The 16,998-nt window shown below is 40.7% G+C and overlaps 2 protein-coding genes and 1 long non-coding RNA gene across 3 annotated transcripts in view; 2 read left to right on the top strand and 1 right to left on the bottom strand.

Moving 5' to 3' along the window:
* LOC309332907 (vomeronasal type-2 receptor 26-like) overlaps positions 1 to 16,998 on the top strand; it is a 46,640-nt gene that overhangs the window by 1,889 nt on the left and 27,753 nt on the right. Inside the window, exon 3 of the mRNA XM_081846249.1 lies at positions 16,247 to 16,362. Coding sequence (XP_081702375.1) covers positions 16,343 to 16,362 — 20 coding nt within the window. The 5' untranslated portion in view covers positions 16,247 to 16,342. The remainder of the gene's footprint in view (positions 1 to 16,246; positions 16,363 to 16,998) is intronic.
* LOC309333074 (vomeronasal type-2 receptor 26-like) overlaps positions 1 to 16,998 on the bottom strand; it is a 55,215-nt gene that overhangs the window by 12,102 nt on the left and 26,115 nt on the right. Inside the window, exon 2 of the mRNA XM_081846529.1 lies at positions 5,770 to 6,468. Coding sequence (XP_081702655.1) covers positions 5,770 to 6,353 — 584 coding nt within the window. The 5' untranslated portion in view covers positions 6,354 to 6,468. The remainder of the gene's footprint in view (positions 1 to 5,769; positions 6,469 to 16,998) is intronic.
* LOC309333119 overlaps positions 2,357 to 16,998 on the top strand; it is a 60,137-nt gene continuing 45,495 nt past the window's right edge. The window contains exon 1 of the long non-coding RNA XR_014152399.1: positions 2,357 to 2,649. This is a non-coding gene — a long non-coding RNA (uncharacterized lncRNA). The remainder of the gene's footprint in view (positions 2,650 to 16,998) is intronic.

The raw sequence follows: 16,998 nt of genomic DNA, 5'->3' as shown, positions 1-16,998 counted from the left end.
AGGAAAAAGTGCTAAGATTGGAGGAGGAAACCTTTAATGTAGCCCATGGTGGGCTGTAGGTCTCCTGTGGTATTGTGTCAAGAGAACTGGGCTAAGGTTGTTCACAAATGATCCAAAAAGAATAAACATAAACTAATTTTGGCAGCTTGGAAATTGCTTGAGTTTCAGGATAAAGAACCCCCTGGGAAGAGAGGGAACATTCTTTTCTGAAGCCCAACTGACATGGACAGGAATTGACCAAATATGGATAACTAGAGGTCTGGCACCTAAGACGAGAAAGGTGGAAATCTGCCCAAAGACCTGCTCCGACCATAACGCTGTAAAGATGGACATGAGACTAATACCAACCGGCTCCTTTAGATGGAAGATGAATGACAATTTGTTTAGAGATCAGGAGATTATTAAGAAGGCCCAAAAAGCTTTGAAGGATTATTTTGAGATAAATTTGAACACCACGGTGGAAAAAAGAATTATCTGGGACGCAAGCAAGGCGGTTATGAGGGGGTTTCTGATACAACAGAACGCTGTAAAGAAAAGGGTACAAAATGAGAAAAATATAAGATTTTGGAGAAAATTAAAGAATGTGAGAAGAAGTTAAGATCGAGACCGAAGTCACAGCCGATTCTGAGAGAAATTAAACTTTATCAAGCACAATATTCTAAATTGATAAATCAGGAAGTAGAATGGAAAATTAAACTAATGAAACAAAGATCATTTGAATCGGCTAATAAATGTGGAAAACTGTTAGCATGGCAGTTGAAAAAGAGACAAAAATTAAATACAGTTACAAATCTAGAGATTGAAGGAAGAAATATTCAGAAACCTGTGGAGATCAGAAAATGTTTCCAGAGATATTTCAAACAACTGTACACTCAAGGGTCGCAAAATGAGGTTGAGATAGAACAATTCTTGATAAAGAATGGACTACTAAAGTTGTCACAAGAAAATAGATCAATCCTGAATTGTAAAATAACACGACAAGAAATTGAAGAAGCCATTCAGAATATGCAATTGGGCAAATCTCCAGGGCCAGATGGGCTTACCTCCAAATACTATAAGATATTGAAAGATTATTTGATACATCCATTGATGGAGGTTTGCAATGAAATTATGGAGGGGAGGAAGGCACCGGAATCGTGGAAAGAAGCTTTCATCATGTTGATACACAAATTGGAAACTGAAAAGACACAACTTAAGAATTACCGTCCCATCTCCCTCCTAAATGTGGATTACAAAATATTTGCAGACATTTTAGCAAGTAGATTTAAAAAAGTTTTAAATGATGTAATTCATAAGGACCAGGCAGGCTTTCTTCCAGGTAGACATTTGTTTGCCAACACAAGGAACATTATTGATATTTTGGAACTTTTGCAAACAAATATCAATACAAAAGCTGTGTTAATTTTTATAGATGCGGAGAAGGCCTTTGATAATATTTCATGGAAATTTATGAAGAAAAATCTGGAAGGGATGGGAGTGGGACGGGGATTTTAAAATGGGATAGATGCAATCTATTCAGAACAAAAGGCTAAATTGATAGTTAACAATGTGGAGACAGAAGAGTTTAAAATTGAAAAAGGAACACGACAAGGTTGCCATATCTCTCCCCTGTTATTCATTTCGGTCCTGGAGGTGCTCTTGAATATGATTAGAGGGGACCGGTTGGTTGAAGGAATTCAGGTCAGAGCGAAACTGAGGCATCTAATCATAAGCCTGCATTTTTATCAAAGCTTCTATATATTTCAATCAAGGCTTGTATTTAAAAATGAGCTTAAAAAAAAAGGATTTTCAAATGTTTCATGCCAGGCAAAAGACCAGCTGCCTAAAAGAACCTTGGCAAGATGTTTTTCCTCCTAAGACAAGAAGGGCCCCATTGATTTATAGTAGAAAAACAATTCTCAAAGTCATAAAAAGGGAGAATTACATATGCTGCCCCAAGGCTGAGAAAACACCATTAGGAATGGGGAAAGATAATACTAATGTGCCTCCCAGTAAAATGAGCCAGATCTTCTTTCTAAGGTTAAAAGGCCAGGAGCAATGGGGAGAAACATTTAGCTGGAAAGAGAACATTTTTGGGGGAAGTCTTTTTCTAAAGCTGTTTCTTAAACTAAGAGAGTTAAAAAAAGGTTAAAATGTGTTAAATGTTGGAAAGGCAACTGGCTTGGCAGAAGAAGCAGCTTCTTCCTATTTTATTTTGAGGCTGGAGAGGAGGGGGAAAGGGGGAGGTGCAAACTGAAGAGGCTTCTTTTAAAAGCTGTGTTTTATTGAGTTCCTTCCTTTTTACTTTGAAAAGCTTTATTCTTTTAAGAGGCTACCTATGATAAATGTATGAAATATATTAGCTTAAATATATTGGCTTAAATGTAATTATGCAAAGGATTTAAGGAATGCTAGATTCTTATTTCATATGGTTGTAAGAGTTGTATTTATCCTGAAATTAAGTCAGCCACCAGCCTAGCCCCCCTGCCAGACAGAAGACGCCATCCGGGCAGTCTTGATATATAGTTGTCAGGCATTTTGTTTAGAAACATTAAATGAAGGAAATCTTTCAATGTTGATGTGAAACTCAAGATCCTTGACATCTGTTGAACATAAAATGTAAGATTAAACCATTTGTTTTAGAAGGCAATAGGGCAAGAAGGGCAAAAGGTGAGCTGGTAATTAAGATTCCATGTAAGATATATTATTACTTATTTGTCATTTATATATAGCTCTTTGTCTCCCATATAAGGGCAAGGAAATGGGTGTATCTTTTGTGGGTGTATCTTTTGTGATTGGTTCTACCAAACAGCCAATAGGAATTTCAACCAGGCTGATTGGACAGAGGCAGCCACAGGAGGAGCAAAGGGGGCTGGATTAAGGGAATATAAGTGCTGGCCAGAATGGCAGGAGGCCAGGCCAGAGCTTGGTAACCACGTACCACTGAGCCTCTTATTTATTTGTCTGACAAATAAATTACTATTTTAATTTCTCTATTGCTGCGTTGAATATTTCATTCCAGCTAAGCGTTAACCACAAGCAGGGTGCTACAAAACAGTATAAACTTAAAGCTTTTGCAGATGACCTGGTTTTGACTCTACAGGAGCCAGAATCTAGTACGAAAAGGGTGTTACAACTGATTTATGAGTTTGGTCGGGTGGCGGGATTTAAATTAAACAAGCAAAAAACTAAGGTATTGGGGAAAAAATTGACAGTTACAGAGTCAGAAAGGTTTCAGAAAGAGACAGAGTTAAATGTGGTTAAAAAAGTAAAATATCTAGGGGTGAACATAACAGCAAAAAATCTGAGTTTATTCAAGGACAATTATGAGAAGTGTTGGTCAGAAATTAAGAGAGATCTAGAAAGTTGGTCAAGACTGAAACTTTCCTTGTTAGGCCGAATTGCTGCTATAAAAATGAATGTATTGCCAAAAATGTTGTTTCTGTTTCTGACTTTACAGATTGTGGATAAAACGGAGTGCTTTGGGAGGTGGCAAAGAGATATTTCCAAATTTGTCTGGCAGGGCAAAAAGCCCAGAATTAAGTTTAAGATATTAACTGATGCTAAAGAAAGAGGGGGCTTTGCCCTGCCAGACTTAAAGTTGTATTATGAATCAGCAGCTTTTTGCTGGTTGAAAGATTGGCTGCTTCTCGAAAGATTGGCTGCTTCTCGAAAATTGGATTTGGAAGGTTTTAACAATGCTTTTGGTTGGCATGCATATTTGTGGTACGACAAGGTTAAAAGTCACAAGGCTTTCAAGAACCATATTGTCAGAAAAGCAGTGTTTAATGTCTGGACAAAATATAAAGACTTACTGGAAAACAAAACCCCAAGGTGGCTATCACCATTGGAGGCTAAGGCCTGGAAAAGACTCAATATAGAGGCCGAATGGCCGAAGTATTGGGAAATATTAGAAAAAGATGGAGATAATTGGAAATTGCAGAGTCTGGAGAAAATGAAGGATAAAGTGCGAGATTGGTTACATTATGCTCAGATTAAAGAGGTTTTTAAACTTGATAAAAAGTTAGGATTCCAGGTGGAAAAATCGAAGTTGGAAACAGAATTGTTAGAACCTAAGACTAAGGTACTTTCAAGAATGTATAACTTGCTGTTAAAATGGAACACACAAGATGAAACGGTCAAATCGGCTATGATAAAATGGGCACAGGACATTGGGTATAATATCATGTTTGCTGACTGGGAAAGGTTGTGGACCATCGGGCTGATGTTCACTGCATGTAATGCTTTGAAAGAAAATGTTATGAAAATGATATACAGATGGTACATGACCCCAGTCAAACTTGCAAAAATATACCATTTGTCTGACAATAAATGTTGGAAATGTAAAGAAACTGAAGGAACGTTCTTTCACCTCTGGTGGACTTGCCCTAGAGTTAAGGCTTTCTGGGAAATGATATATAATGAGTTGAAAAAGGTACTTAAGTATACCTTCCCTAAGAAACCAGAGGCCTTTCTTCTGGGTATTGTCGGCCAGAAGGTGTTAAAGAAGGACCGAATATTTTTCATGTATGCAACAACAGCAGCAAGGATACTTGTCGCCAAGCACTGGAAAACCCAAGATTTACCCACGCTGGAAGAATGGCAGATGCAACTGATAGATTATATGGAATTAGCAGAAATGACCGGCAGAATCTGAGACCTGGGAGAGGAGGCAGTGGATGAGGACTGGAAGAAATTCAAGGCTTATCTACAAAAATATTGTAAATTGTATGAATGTTAAGAAGGATGCTGGATTATAAACAACATGGCACCATTAAGCTAGTTGAAATGAATTTGAAGATAAGTGAAATTTATGAAAAGACAAATTTTGGATAAATATTAGGTTAAAATTAAGTTTTTAAGGTTTGGATAATGGTATCTAAAATTAGGGACACAACATTGGAAAATTAGAAAATAAGAATTCAAATAAGGTGATAAATTGCTGGCTAAATTTTTATAAATTAGGAACGCAGGAACGGGAGATGTGAGGGAGTCCAAAGAAGTGAAGGAAATATGCTTATTGTATGTTATATGTTATTTTGTTTTTTCTCTTTTATTGTATTAAGAAAATCTTTAATAAATATTTATATATATAAAAAGGAAATTGCTTGAGTTTCATGCCTCCCTCCGGGATAGGAAACAGGTACCTATGGATTCTAAGTGAAGAAATATCAAACATCTCACTACTTAGAAATGAGGCCAGTTGTGTATGTGAAAAAAGGAATAATTCCTTTTCACATTTTAGAGACCTGACTCCACGAACAAGGAAGTCTGCTGATTCATATTATTTTATTCACCATTCCAATTAATCAGCCACCAAACGTCACCCAGAGGATCTTAAATTCCATTTGTAAAACTGTAGCATTCCCTAACGACAGTTTCTGAATTGTCCAAATGGAATAATATTGATTGAAACCCTTGAGCCTTGGAAATTGCCTGAGTTCCATGGAGGTGGGAAAATTCAGCGCATCCTTTTGACTCCTGACCAGATTGATTGGCATCCTTGCATTCTACTAGAAGCAACACAGAATCAAAGGTAGGAGAGTGTTTCACTAAGGAAGACCCAGAGAACATTGAAATAGGAGAGGTTTGGGTGGAATATTTTAGTGGACTTCCAACTCCCATCAGCCCAGCCAGCAGGACCAATGGTCAGGGCAGGGTAGACCTGCAACATGAGGACAGCCTTGGCTCCCTAGCCCTGAGAAAGGGGCTCTTTCCTTGATATATAGGAACCATTACCAGGACTGGAGGACCATGAAACCTATCCACATATGATTCACATCCACATACCTCTCAGTCCTGGCGAAGGGTGTCTGAGAAAAGACGTATGGAGTTTCCTTACAAAAGGATTTTGGAGATATGATTCCAGTGATGAGAAAGTGTTCAGGCCAGTAGTAATTGCGATCATCCGTTTGATCCCTGACCAGATTCAAGGGGCATTTCACCTTGTGGTTCCCGCAGACTCCAAAGGGCATCATGAGCAGCAGAAGCAGCAACAGAAGCAGCAGGGATCTCATTCTGGCTCTGCCTCCTCCTCCTCCTCTTACCTGCCAAGGAGGCAAAGCAGAAGAACCCAAAGACTCTTGCAAGGCCAGACTGGGTGGGCTTTCCCAATCTGGGTGGTTTTCAACTCTACCTTCAGAGCTCGGAAGCACAAGGCAGGCACACCCCTCTTTCGCCAGCTCTGCATCTTGACTCAGTCTGTCTCCAACACAGGAAATATTCTCTGCACCAACTTTTTCTTTCCGAGACACAGCGCAATTAATATTGTCATGCTTCTTTCTGAGGCTCATGCAATCTCCCGAAATATCTCCTGAGCTTTCAGAAGATGAGATGACTATAATTTTGATTATTCCAAGTGGAATAAGTTTCATCACAAAAACTTTCTGGAGTCCTGAATGGCTCAAGCGGCAGGTGCAGAGTTGGAGAAAAACACGCTTGATTCTAGCCGATCCCTTCTGATGAAACTGGTGGAATATGATGAAATGTCTAAACTCAGAGGACAAAATGATGGATTGTTTTTTTCACGATCTTTATCTACTCATTAAGAAATACACAAAAGAAACATATTGTTCTGTAATGAAATAAACACTTTACACAAAAAGAAAATAGAAAATAGAAAAGGGGGAAAAGAAGAGAAAGAATATCGAGAAATAGAAAAAATAGAAAGAAAGTTAAATGAAGAATCTTACCAAAGACATACAGTTTTTTAAGAACTACAAACCATCAGTGACATTATTATAAACATATATTTCCATCATGAAGTCCTTTTATCTCCACGTTATCAATTTTCCCTTGCTACTCTTACTTTTCTTATTTATGTCTAATCTCTGGTTCTATTCCCTGATTTGTAAATGACTTCCTTCCACCTCTATACGGTTCCTAATTCCTCATTTCTTAAAATTTCTGTTTCTGTTCTTACTGTACAAAAGATCATTCTCTTAACTCTGTGGAATTTAGTCTATGCTCCACCAAGAGTAATCATGGGAAACATATTTCATCATGTAATTTTAATAAACATCCCATTCTTTTTCCTGAATGATTTCTTATTGATTCTCTTAGTTTGGCTAATTCCAGATATAAGTTTCATCACACTAACTTTCTGGATTCTTGACTGGCTCAAGCAGCAGGTGCAGAGCGGGAGAAAAACAGGATGGACAGAAGTCAAGGGGTGTGTTTGGGAGTTGGAAGTTTGGCCTGAACTTTGCTCACAAGGACCAAAGAAGAGACCTGCAGTTGGATCCGACCATTAACTCTCCTTCCTTGGAGGTTTTGAAGCAGAGGACGGACAGTCATATTTTTTGGGGGGGGGGGTGGAGCGTGTTATTGGGTTGGTGTTTTTATTTTGATTATATATATTGTGGCTTTATATTTTGATTTTGTTCTGTGAACAACCATGAGGCCTCTGGGATAGGGCAGTATATAGATTCAAGAAATAAAAAGCAACCAGTGGAGAATGCAGAGAAATACCATCCTCAGTACTGTGAACGGGATACATGGTGGTGGGATCTTGTTTCCTGGAGGCTGCTAGAGACAGAGACAGGTGGAGCCTGCGATGGGGAGGGTTTTCTCAAGCCCATCTCTGGCCACTTTGGGTGGGTCTGGGCTGCTAGATTCCTGCCGCTCCCTTCTGGTTCTCCCCCTGAAGGGAAGTAGTGCCTTGGTGGCTTCAAAGCCACTTCAAGTGAATTTCCACCCCATCTTTGAAAGGCTTCTCCAACAGAGGGAAGCTCTCTGGGGTTGGTTGAGGGGAGAAATGTTGCTTTGAGCTTTTGACTCTCCCTTCCCCTTCAACACGTTCTGTGGAAGGAGAGCTTCTGTTGCACATGGAGCCAACTTGCTCCTCGTCAAACTCGTCTGGAGGGGAGAGACTCTTCTGAGGAAAGAAGAGATTGTGGTTCGAGGACCCGACCCCCACGTAGTGAAATAAATACACTGGGACACGTGATATAAGGTTAATGGGCTATAAAAGGCCACAACTTTATTGATTACAGCAATGAAAAGGTATTGGCTTAGGCATTGGATCACAAAACAAGTGGGTTTATTCACCAGAGTTTCATCACCTGTTGATGCTAATCCAACTTTAGGCTCACCCCTGATGTCACCGAGGGTCGTGCCATGGCCTCCCGCCAAGCAGGCATCAGACAGAATACACGACCGCCAGATTCCTTTAACGGAATACCCCTAAAAATTGAAGGCATAGGCGATGGCCACACCTAGCACTTCAACACACCACAACACATTATTCCAATGCCTAACCTACCCACCAATACCACAAAAGGTTGTGACGATTGCTACGAGGTAGACGAAAAAACCCAAAAGCCTAATGCCAAATGGAAAAACTCCTACCAGGCCCCGCGGGCAACCGGGACGACCAACCTAAGGTCCATAGCAAGGCCAATGACCTAAGCCCTAACTCAAAGGGAGTGGAGGGTGGGTGACTTGCATAGGACGACGAGGAGAAATGAGGCCGGGGAGAGGCTGGCACTGCAGCATCAAGGCTGCTGGACACGCCCCCCTGAGGCACCTGGTTGGACGGCCACCGGGGGGGGGGGGCGTGAGCGCCAGCCAGGTGAGCTGGAGGCAGGGGGCAACACCCCCTGCAGGAGCAGAGTTCGGGCTCCCGACCACAACCACTCCCCTCTCTTTCAGGGAGGAGAGTCTATCCCAAAACCCAGTGAAGGAAGGGTGTGTGTGGTGAACCCTTAAGACTGTTACTGAAAGTCCCTCAGGAGCTGGATTTGTTAAAGGGGTGGGTAACTGAAGGAAAAGAGGGACGCGGGTGGTGCTGTGGTCTAAACCACAGAGCCTAGGGCTTGCCTAGGTTGGCGCTTCAAATCTCTGCGATGGGGTGAGCTCCCGTTGCTCGGTCCATGCTCCCGCCAACCTAGCAGTTTGAAAGAACATCAGAGTGCAAGTAGATAAATAGGTACTTCTCCAGTGGGAAGGTAAACAATGTTTCCGTGCACTGCTCTGGTTCGCCAGAAGCGGTTTAGTCATGCTGGCCACATGACCTGCAGACAAACGCTGGCTCCCTCGGCCAATAAAGCGAGATGAGTGCCGCAACCCCAGAGTCGCCCGCGACTGGACTTAACTCTTAGGGGTCCCTTTATCTTTAACTGAAGGAAAGTACCGCCTTAGAACAGAACCAAACTATAAAGCTGAAACCTGTGAAAATGAATTGAACTAGCATATTATTATTGCAGTAACCTAAGTTTCTCCACTTGTATTATACTACCTTGTTTTAAAATAAATCTTTATTGTTATTTTCAAAACATCTGCTTGAGACTCCAGCTCACTGGTTATCCCCCACACCTAGGTCCCCCACAGAATATTCTGGGATAGTTAGCATTAGTTTTAGTGTATTTCTGGTCTCTGTGGAAGCCACCCAGAGTGGCTGGGGAAACCCAGCCAGATGGGCGGGGTACAAATTATTATTATTATTATTATTATTATTATTATTATTAGGGTTGTTCAGTGAGGTGGGGGCAATATATGTAAGAAAGAGCAGGCACTTCGGCGCGAGCGGTAACTGAGGCGCCAAGCCCGTTGCACCAGGCTAGCATTCTACCAGTTTTATTATTCTTTATCAATTTATTTATTAATATTTACTTCTTTCTTACTTACTCATTTCATCTCTTGCATAAAATCCACGTACCACATGGTTAGGCCAATAACTCCCAAAGCGCTTTACGTAAAGATAAGGCAGGACAATCATAAAAAAGTTTACAAACTTACTTCAGAACATACAAAAAGTTAAAATAATAAAACAAACTCAAATTACTTCAACTTCCTAAGAATCTGGGTGGATCCTTAATAAAAATATATTTTTAAAAACAATAAATTTAATAAAGTCCCCACAGATATTCCAAAACACCTTTCTTCTTATACAATTTGTAAAAATAAATACATAATTTCTTCTTGACTTCCCACCTCTCCTTTCTCGATGTTTGTTTTTATTACTCCTTTTTATCAGATGTTTTAATATATATATATGTTTTTATTATGTAAGCCCTGATGTCATATTTCAATAATCCTCTGCCTTTGACTTCATGTATGGATGATGGTTTGACAGATAATATATCCGTGGTCTCCATTCTTCCTTAAACAATCCATCATTTTGGATGGTCATTTTAGCAGGTAATTTCACCATTTCAGCATATTCCCCCAGTTTCATAAGCCATTCCTCTTTGGTGGGGAACTCTTTCCATTTCTGTGCATAGAAAGTGGTAGCTGCTGTGGTTGCTTGCATACATACATAAACTAGTCAGCTTTCTCTGGACCTTTATTTATAAATTTTATATTGCACCCTTCATTGGAATTCTACAGGTTGAATTGCTATAAGACTGAGAGCTTAGTGAGCTTACCACCAATTTGAAGTGTTGAAAGATTAAGTAGGGTGCAATCTTGGCTAATAATCCTATTGTAAATGCTTCATCAGTGGCTGTTCTGCCAATGATTTTCACTTCCCATCTGATCTTGGTTTTGCTCTATAAATGGGGACCTGAATGGGAGGAACCTGAGTTGGAGGAGGAGGAGGCCTCTCGCTCTTCCTTCCGGACTGAGCATAAGATGCCTCCTCTGAAAAGGTTTGGCAGGCAGGGAATACAACTATCTGGCATCGTCTCATTGCTTTCCTCCAATGCTAAACTTGTTGCTGGCTCACTTGTAATCTGGTGATCCACTCAACATCAGTGCACAATGTGTCATATCCTGGACAACGCAATAAAATCCATTGTACTCCAGTCAAGGCTTGGCTAAGGTCAGCTGCTACTCTTTGGAACAGGGAGCAGAGCTTACACAATACAGAAATTAAACCAGCTGACTACGGAACAGAATTTAAATGAATTTCTCTATTTATTAATATACAAAGTTTTGGAGAATGAAATGATGTGACGTGAACTTCTGAATAATACAGCATACCTGTAGAAAAAGGAGCATAGGTATTTGAATATCTAGCAATGACATAACTGTAAAGTATGGTTGAATATCAGAATTGATGTGGTTAATAGCAAAGGAAAAAGACTAAAAAACCTAACTCCTATCTCCCCCTAGACTATCTTGTTGTGAGATAAATATAAGTTCCCCAAACACAAAATTATTAAAAGATAATAGTTTACAAACTACGGGCAGTACACCAGGACTCATAGTCATGGACAAAGCAAGGAACGAAGAACTTTCCTTCCATCTTACTGTTCATGTCAACAGGACTACATAAAAGTTGGGCTAAGAATGAACATAATCTCTTTCAGAGGTGGAAAAGGAACAACATGGGTGAGTAGCTGTGTTTCCTTTATGCACTTCTGGACATCAGGAACATGGACAATTTAAAGAATCAGATGTCCCTTTAATTTCTGGTTGTCAGGTGCTCCTTTGTGTTCAGATCAGGCCTCAGCACAATAAGGTAGCACTTGGGAAGGAAGATGCAGCCCAGAAGCCCAGCACTGGAGGCCAACATAGAGAAGATCTGCACGGCCACCATGTACTTGCCCTTGGTGCTCAGGTAGGTGGGCACAAAAGACACCCAAACACTGCAGAAGACCAGCATGCTGAAGGTGATCAGCTTGGCTTCGTTGAAGGAGCCAGGCAGCTTCCTGGCTAAGAAAGCCACCGTGAAGCAGGTGGCAGCCAAGAAGCCCAGGTAGCCGAGGGGAACGTAATACATGGCCACAGACCCTTCGTTGCATTGCAAGACGATCTCTTCCAGCTGGGAGTGCATGTCGGGCTCTGGGAATGGGGGAGAAGAGCCCAGCCAGATGATGCAGATGAGAACTTGCCCCCCAGAACAGGAGATGACAATGGAGTTGGCCAGACTCTTGCCCAGCCATCTCCTCAGCCTGTTCCCGGGCTTTGTGGCCAGGAAGGCCAGCACCACCGTGATGGTCTTTGCCAAGACAGAAGAAACAGCAACTGAGAAGATGATGCTGAAGGCCGTTTGTCGGAGAAGGCAGGTCTCTTTCTTTGGGCGCCCGATGAAGAGGAAGGAGGACCAAAAGGAAAGCAGGAGGGAGACGAGGAGGATTTAGGGGAGGTCCCGGTTGTTGGCTTTGACTATGGGAGTGTCCTTGTATTTAATGAAGATTCCCAACACAATGCCTGCTGTTAAGGACAAGAAGAGGGTAATGGAAGCTAACACCATTCCCAAATATTCTTCATAAGCCAGGAAGGTGATAATCTTGGGGACACATTGATCTCTGTCCTTGTTTGAATGGTGATCTTCTGAGCATTTGGTGCAATATTCTGCATCTGGGGAAGAGAATAAGAGTGGCTTCAGCATCAGTTACATCCCTAATGATCTGTGCTCTTTTACGCTTTGAATAACTCTGTGGTGGACCTCAGGAAATAAGAATGTTAAAATAGGTAAAGCAACATTGTGATCTAGGATAAACTGAGTAGCAATGAGCACTCCACTTCTGTTAACTGCATTGTTTGGATCCTGCCTAGTCCTGAAGAAACAGCTCTTTAACTTGACATTTGAAATGGAGTTTTCTGTTGCTTCCATGCAATGTTCATAGTAGTGAGATCAAAACAGTCTATTGATTATATTGTAATAATTTTCATATGAAGTATTTTTTATTTTTTATTGTGCTTTTTCTATTAAAAATTGGCTGATTTGCATCACCTGTGCATTTTTTATAACTGTCAAAATGATTTCCTTTTTGGGATAAAAAATAAAAAAGAATGCTTTATGGGCATTCCTGTCACAGCTGCCCACTTTCAACCCCAGAGATTTCTTCCTTATGATCATTCCTTTCAACTCCCTTCCTGGATGTAATAAAGTTGATTAATCCTATGGAAGTCGAGGAAGAATCCACATTCCCCAATGTCTGCAGAAATCTCACAAAAAGTGGGTGAGACTGGATTTCTGCCCTGTGTTTACTCTCTCCAGGAATTCCTTCCCCCTTGGAGTCACCCACCTTCCTGGGCGGAGAAGGTCCCTTCCGCACACCGAGCACAAGCATAGCAGCAAATGGGCTTTCCTTCTAGAACCAGCTTGGCATATCCAGGTCAACATCTTTCTGTACACCTGGAACAAGGCACGGCCTAATCACAAAGACAAGAAGGTGCAAGAAAGAGGAACAGTTAGGAGTTTTTGTGGGTATGCAATTCACACATAGAGTGAGTTTAAACGGATCTCTGGACTGCAGCCTTTGACCCCTCATCAGGGTCCTTTCAACCCCCCACTGACCATTGGGGTGGCCAGAATATCATGTTCTTCATAATTCGTTCAGGACAACTGAGGTTTGCATCACAGAACTCTCTTTCCTCTTCTCCATTTACCTGATTCCCTGCTTGATAAACCTTCAAAGAAAATGGCAATGTATTCTGAAATGTGATTTCCCCAAATTTCAGGATTCTGATAATCTCTCAACCACTCATTTAGATAAATTTAATATGACTTTTCCAAATATTGGTTTCCCTCACTCTGTTCTTGAGGCATGCAAGGTTTCCTCTTGTTGCTGATGTATTTCCCTAGTTATTTCTAGTTTATGTGCCATTTCTTAACGTTAGCCTTATATTACAATAGGGTTTTTTTAAAAAAAAAATTATCATACTTCACCAACAACTGTGCACTTCTCTTTTTTTTTTTTAAATGAATATTTATTGGCATTTTCAGGAAAGAAAAAAACACACACAAAAACAACAATTAAACAAAGAATAACAAAAATACAAAAATCCAACTTTTTTTAAAAAAGCAGTTAAAAAACACATATAGTTCCAGTTTCTTATTTTCATATAACTTATTTCTCAGACCTCCTCATGCCTCCCCTTCTTGTATTCCAATTTAAATTATTAATTCAGCAATCCTTATTATCCAGATTTAGACATCAACACTTAAACATCGTTGCTCATTCTTAAACATTTTTCCTAAAGTCGACCAAAATTTCCCTTCCACGGCTTTCCCCAGTTCCAAACAAGTAGCAAGGCAAAATAACAACAAATCAAATCATAGTTATATACCCTTTGGATTCCCAGACTCCACCCACCCCTTTCCCGGTTTCTGTCCCCAACAAATGTTTATCAATTCAGTATCTTGTCTAGCTTGGAGATCTCACGTCCGAGGCTTTTAAGTCTCTTTCAGTTCCTCTCTGCCGGCCTTTTTGGTAGTCCTTACTGTTGAACCCCAGATTTCGGAGAAGCTTCGGCCCAAAGGGATCCATATTTTTTCCAGCCAGCCCTCCTTCCTTTAAAAAAGAGCCTATGGGGTATTCCAACATTCTCCTTTCAAGTCCAAATGTCCCCAAAGCTCCAACTTCCACCTTGATCAAATTTGTAATCCTTCGGTCTTCAGATCTCCACATAGGGGGATCTCTCAATTTTAGGCTCACCAATTCAGGCCAGGCTTTCCACATCAAATTGTTATCCTCCTTCATGTCAGGCCACAAATTGCAACTCTCATTCAGCATCTGGGAAATTACAACTCCTCCTTCCTTCTTTTCAGGAACAGCACATATCTCCTTTTCCATATTCTTATAACACTCAAATTTCAATTGTTCAGTTGTATGAGCTTCCTGCTTCAAGTCCTTATCAACTTCAACAGAATAGTTTACTGCTGAGACCAGAGTTGTGACACTTGTAGCCAAAACATTGATTCACATTGTAACTTTCCCAAGAGAACAAATGTTCTATCCAGTTCAGTCTGAATTTTCCCTCCTCCAGCCATCCTTGTAATGTCCAAAAACCCCTCTAGGGGGATTTTAGTTTCTTAACGTTTTTCAGCTCAAGTCTAATAGTCAATTTATTGTATCAGTCTTTCCTTATTCTCCACACATTGTAACAAATATAACCAGCAGAAGCAACAGAAACAAAGTTATTTTTTCCCCTCTGACAGGAGGGTAATAAACTGAAACTGCAGAGTTTCAAGAAATTAAAAGATAAAGTGCGAGATCGGCTTCACTATTATCAAATATTGGAGGTCTATAAGATGGACAGGAAAATTGGCTTCCAGGTGGAGAAATCCAAATTGGAAACAGAGCTGTTAGAATCCAAAACTAAGAATTTGTCAAAAATGTATAACTTGCTGCTGAAATGGAACACGCAGGATGAAACGGTTAAATCAGCTATGATTAAGTGGGCGCAAGATATTGGACATAACATTATGTTTGCTGAATGGGAAAGGTTGTGGACCACCGGTATGAAATTCACGGCGTTGTTGAAGCCCCTATTTCCTTCTCATATACCATGTTTATTGCCAGGAGTAGAGTAATGCCCATTACATTGGTTGCATAGTAAAAAAATACCCCAACTTGTCTCCATAGGAAAAAAGGTTCCCCAGGCCTCATAAATTGATTTAGCTCATTTTCTGGCACTCTTTTTGAGAAAGCAATGCAGATCCCTTTGCTGAGCATCAGAGGTTTCACAGCGCTCACAAATCTTTCTCCATTGTCATTGTCTGGAGCGAAGAGGCCAATCCACGTCCATCCAAAATGCAGGAGCAATTCAACAATCCCCTGGTACTGACTTTCCTCTTTGGGAGTCATCCGGTAGACAAAAGGGAACAGGGTTTTACCTTCGAGAACCTGGGCAGTGAAGCCATAACTGATCTAGCAAGGAAAGCAAAAGATCACCAATTTATTTTACTTTCAGCATAACGGGTATTTAATCATATGAAATGACTGGTATCTAAATCTCTGCTGGCTGAGGCTGATGGGAGTTTTAGTCTGAAACATCTGGGGGTGTCAAGTTGGTGAAGGCTCAGTTTTGAATAAGGGATGTTGGATCCATAGCTCAGGATTTCCCCATTTTTAAAAATATCCCTGCTTAACCTATCCAAAGAGAAAGCAGAATTTTACGCAGTTGAAATTCTCTTTCCCTCCATGCTGTCTCACTACTTACCTGTGGGATTTTGTAGATGCCTGACAAGGCTGAAATCACTCTTGAGATGAAAGTGTTGCTTCTTTCAAGAACAGCCAGCAGGTGATTCTGTTCTCCACAGTGATAATTGGGAATATTGCATCCACTGCCTGCAAGCAGCTCTAGCATGGCGTCCGAAGTCATCCTTGCATCAAAATGGTTCTCATTGAGGCTGTAGCCCAGGGTGATGTTGAGTAAGAGCCTGAGATCCTGGTTGATCTCCTGGATGGTGAACGGGAAAGACAACATGTACCAGAAGATCCTAGGTGTGTCTCTGCAATAAATGAATCCTTTAAAAAGAGTGAAACTGGTATTCATATTAATGGGGGTGGGGACATTATATGATCCAAAAAGATTAGTATTTATTTATCCTTTTACATTAATATCAAACCTTTTCCTGTTTCCTGCATAGAACGAAAATTTGGAAATCTCTGCTCCATGACCGGAGCTTTGATGCAAACAGCACAGAGCTGTTCAACAGTGGAACGCACTCCCTCCGAAGGTGACCATGTGTCATGGATGCTTCAGGTGAGATTCCTCCGGGTCCCTTCCATCTCTGCAATCTATGATTCTATTATATAGTGGTTCTATGAGTAAGAAATGAAGGCGCCCCTCAAAGTGTGTGATATACTGGGAAGTTGCTGCAATGGCTGCTTTTCCTGCATTGGTCTTTGGCTTCTTCCAATGGGCTAGACTATAGGTAGATAAGAGACCATTTGATTGAAGGAGGGGAAGCACCAAATACCTCAGTACAATTTTACTTAGAAATGAGGCCTGGTGGCTTTCAGGTTTGAGTGTGTGGTAAAACCTATAATTTTGCCCATGTTTGGATCAGTGACTCCACCAATGAGGACACACCCTGATCCGTATTATTACATATAATCATTTTATTTGAAGCGTATCATTCCTGCTCTTCACCCATAGAAATACAACCATTTTCAAGAGTTTCTTAAAACGCTTCTGATTTTTTTAAAAAACAGTGACAGAAAGGGAAACGTGATGGGATTGGAGGAGGAAACCTTTAATGTAGCTCAGACAGATTTCCCCATGTTGAGCTGTAGGCCTCCTGTTCCATCGTGTTAATAGAACTGTGATAGGTTGGGATAGGAAACAGGTACCTATGGATTCCAAGTGAAGAAATATCAAACATCTCACTACTTAGAA

This window comes from Podarcis erhardii (assembly GCF_964252035.2).
Source record: "Podarcis erhardii genome assembly, chromosome: 18".
Lineage (NCBI taxonomy): Eukaryota > Metazoa > Chordata > Lepidosauria > Squamata > Lacertidae > Podarcis > Podarcis erhardii.
The sequence above is the reverse complement of the archived record's forward strand: the minus strand, read 5'-3'. Positions and strand labels throughout refer to the sequence as shown.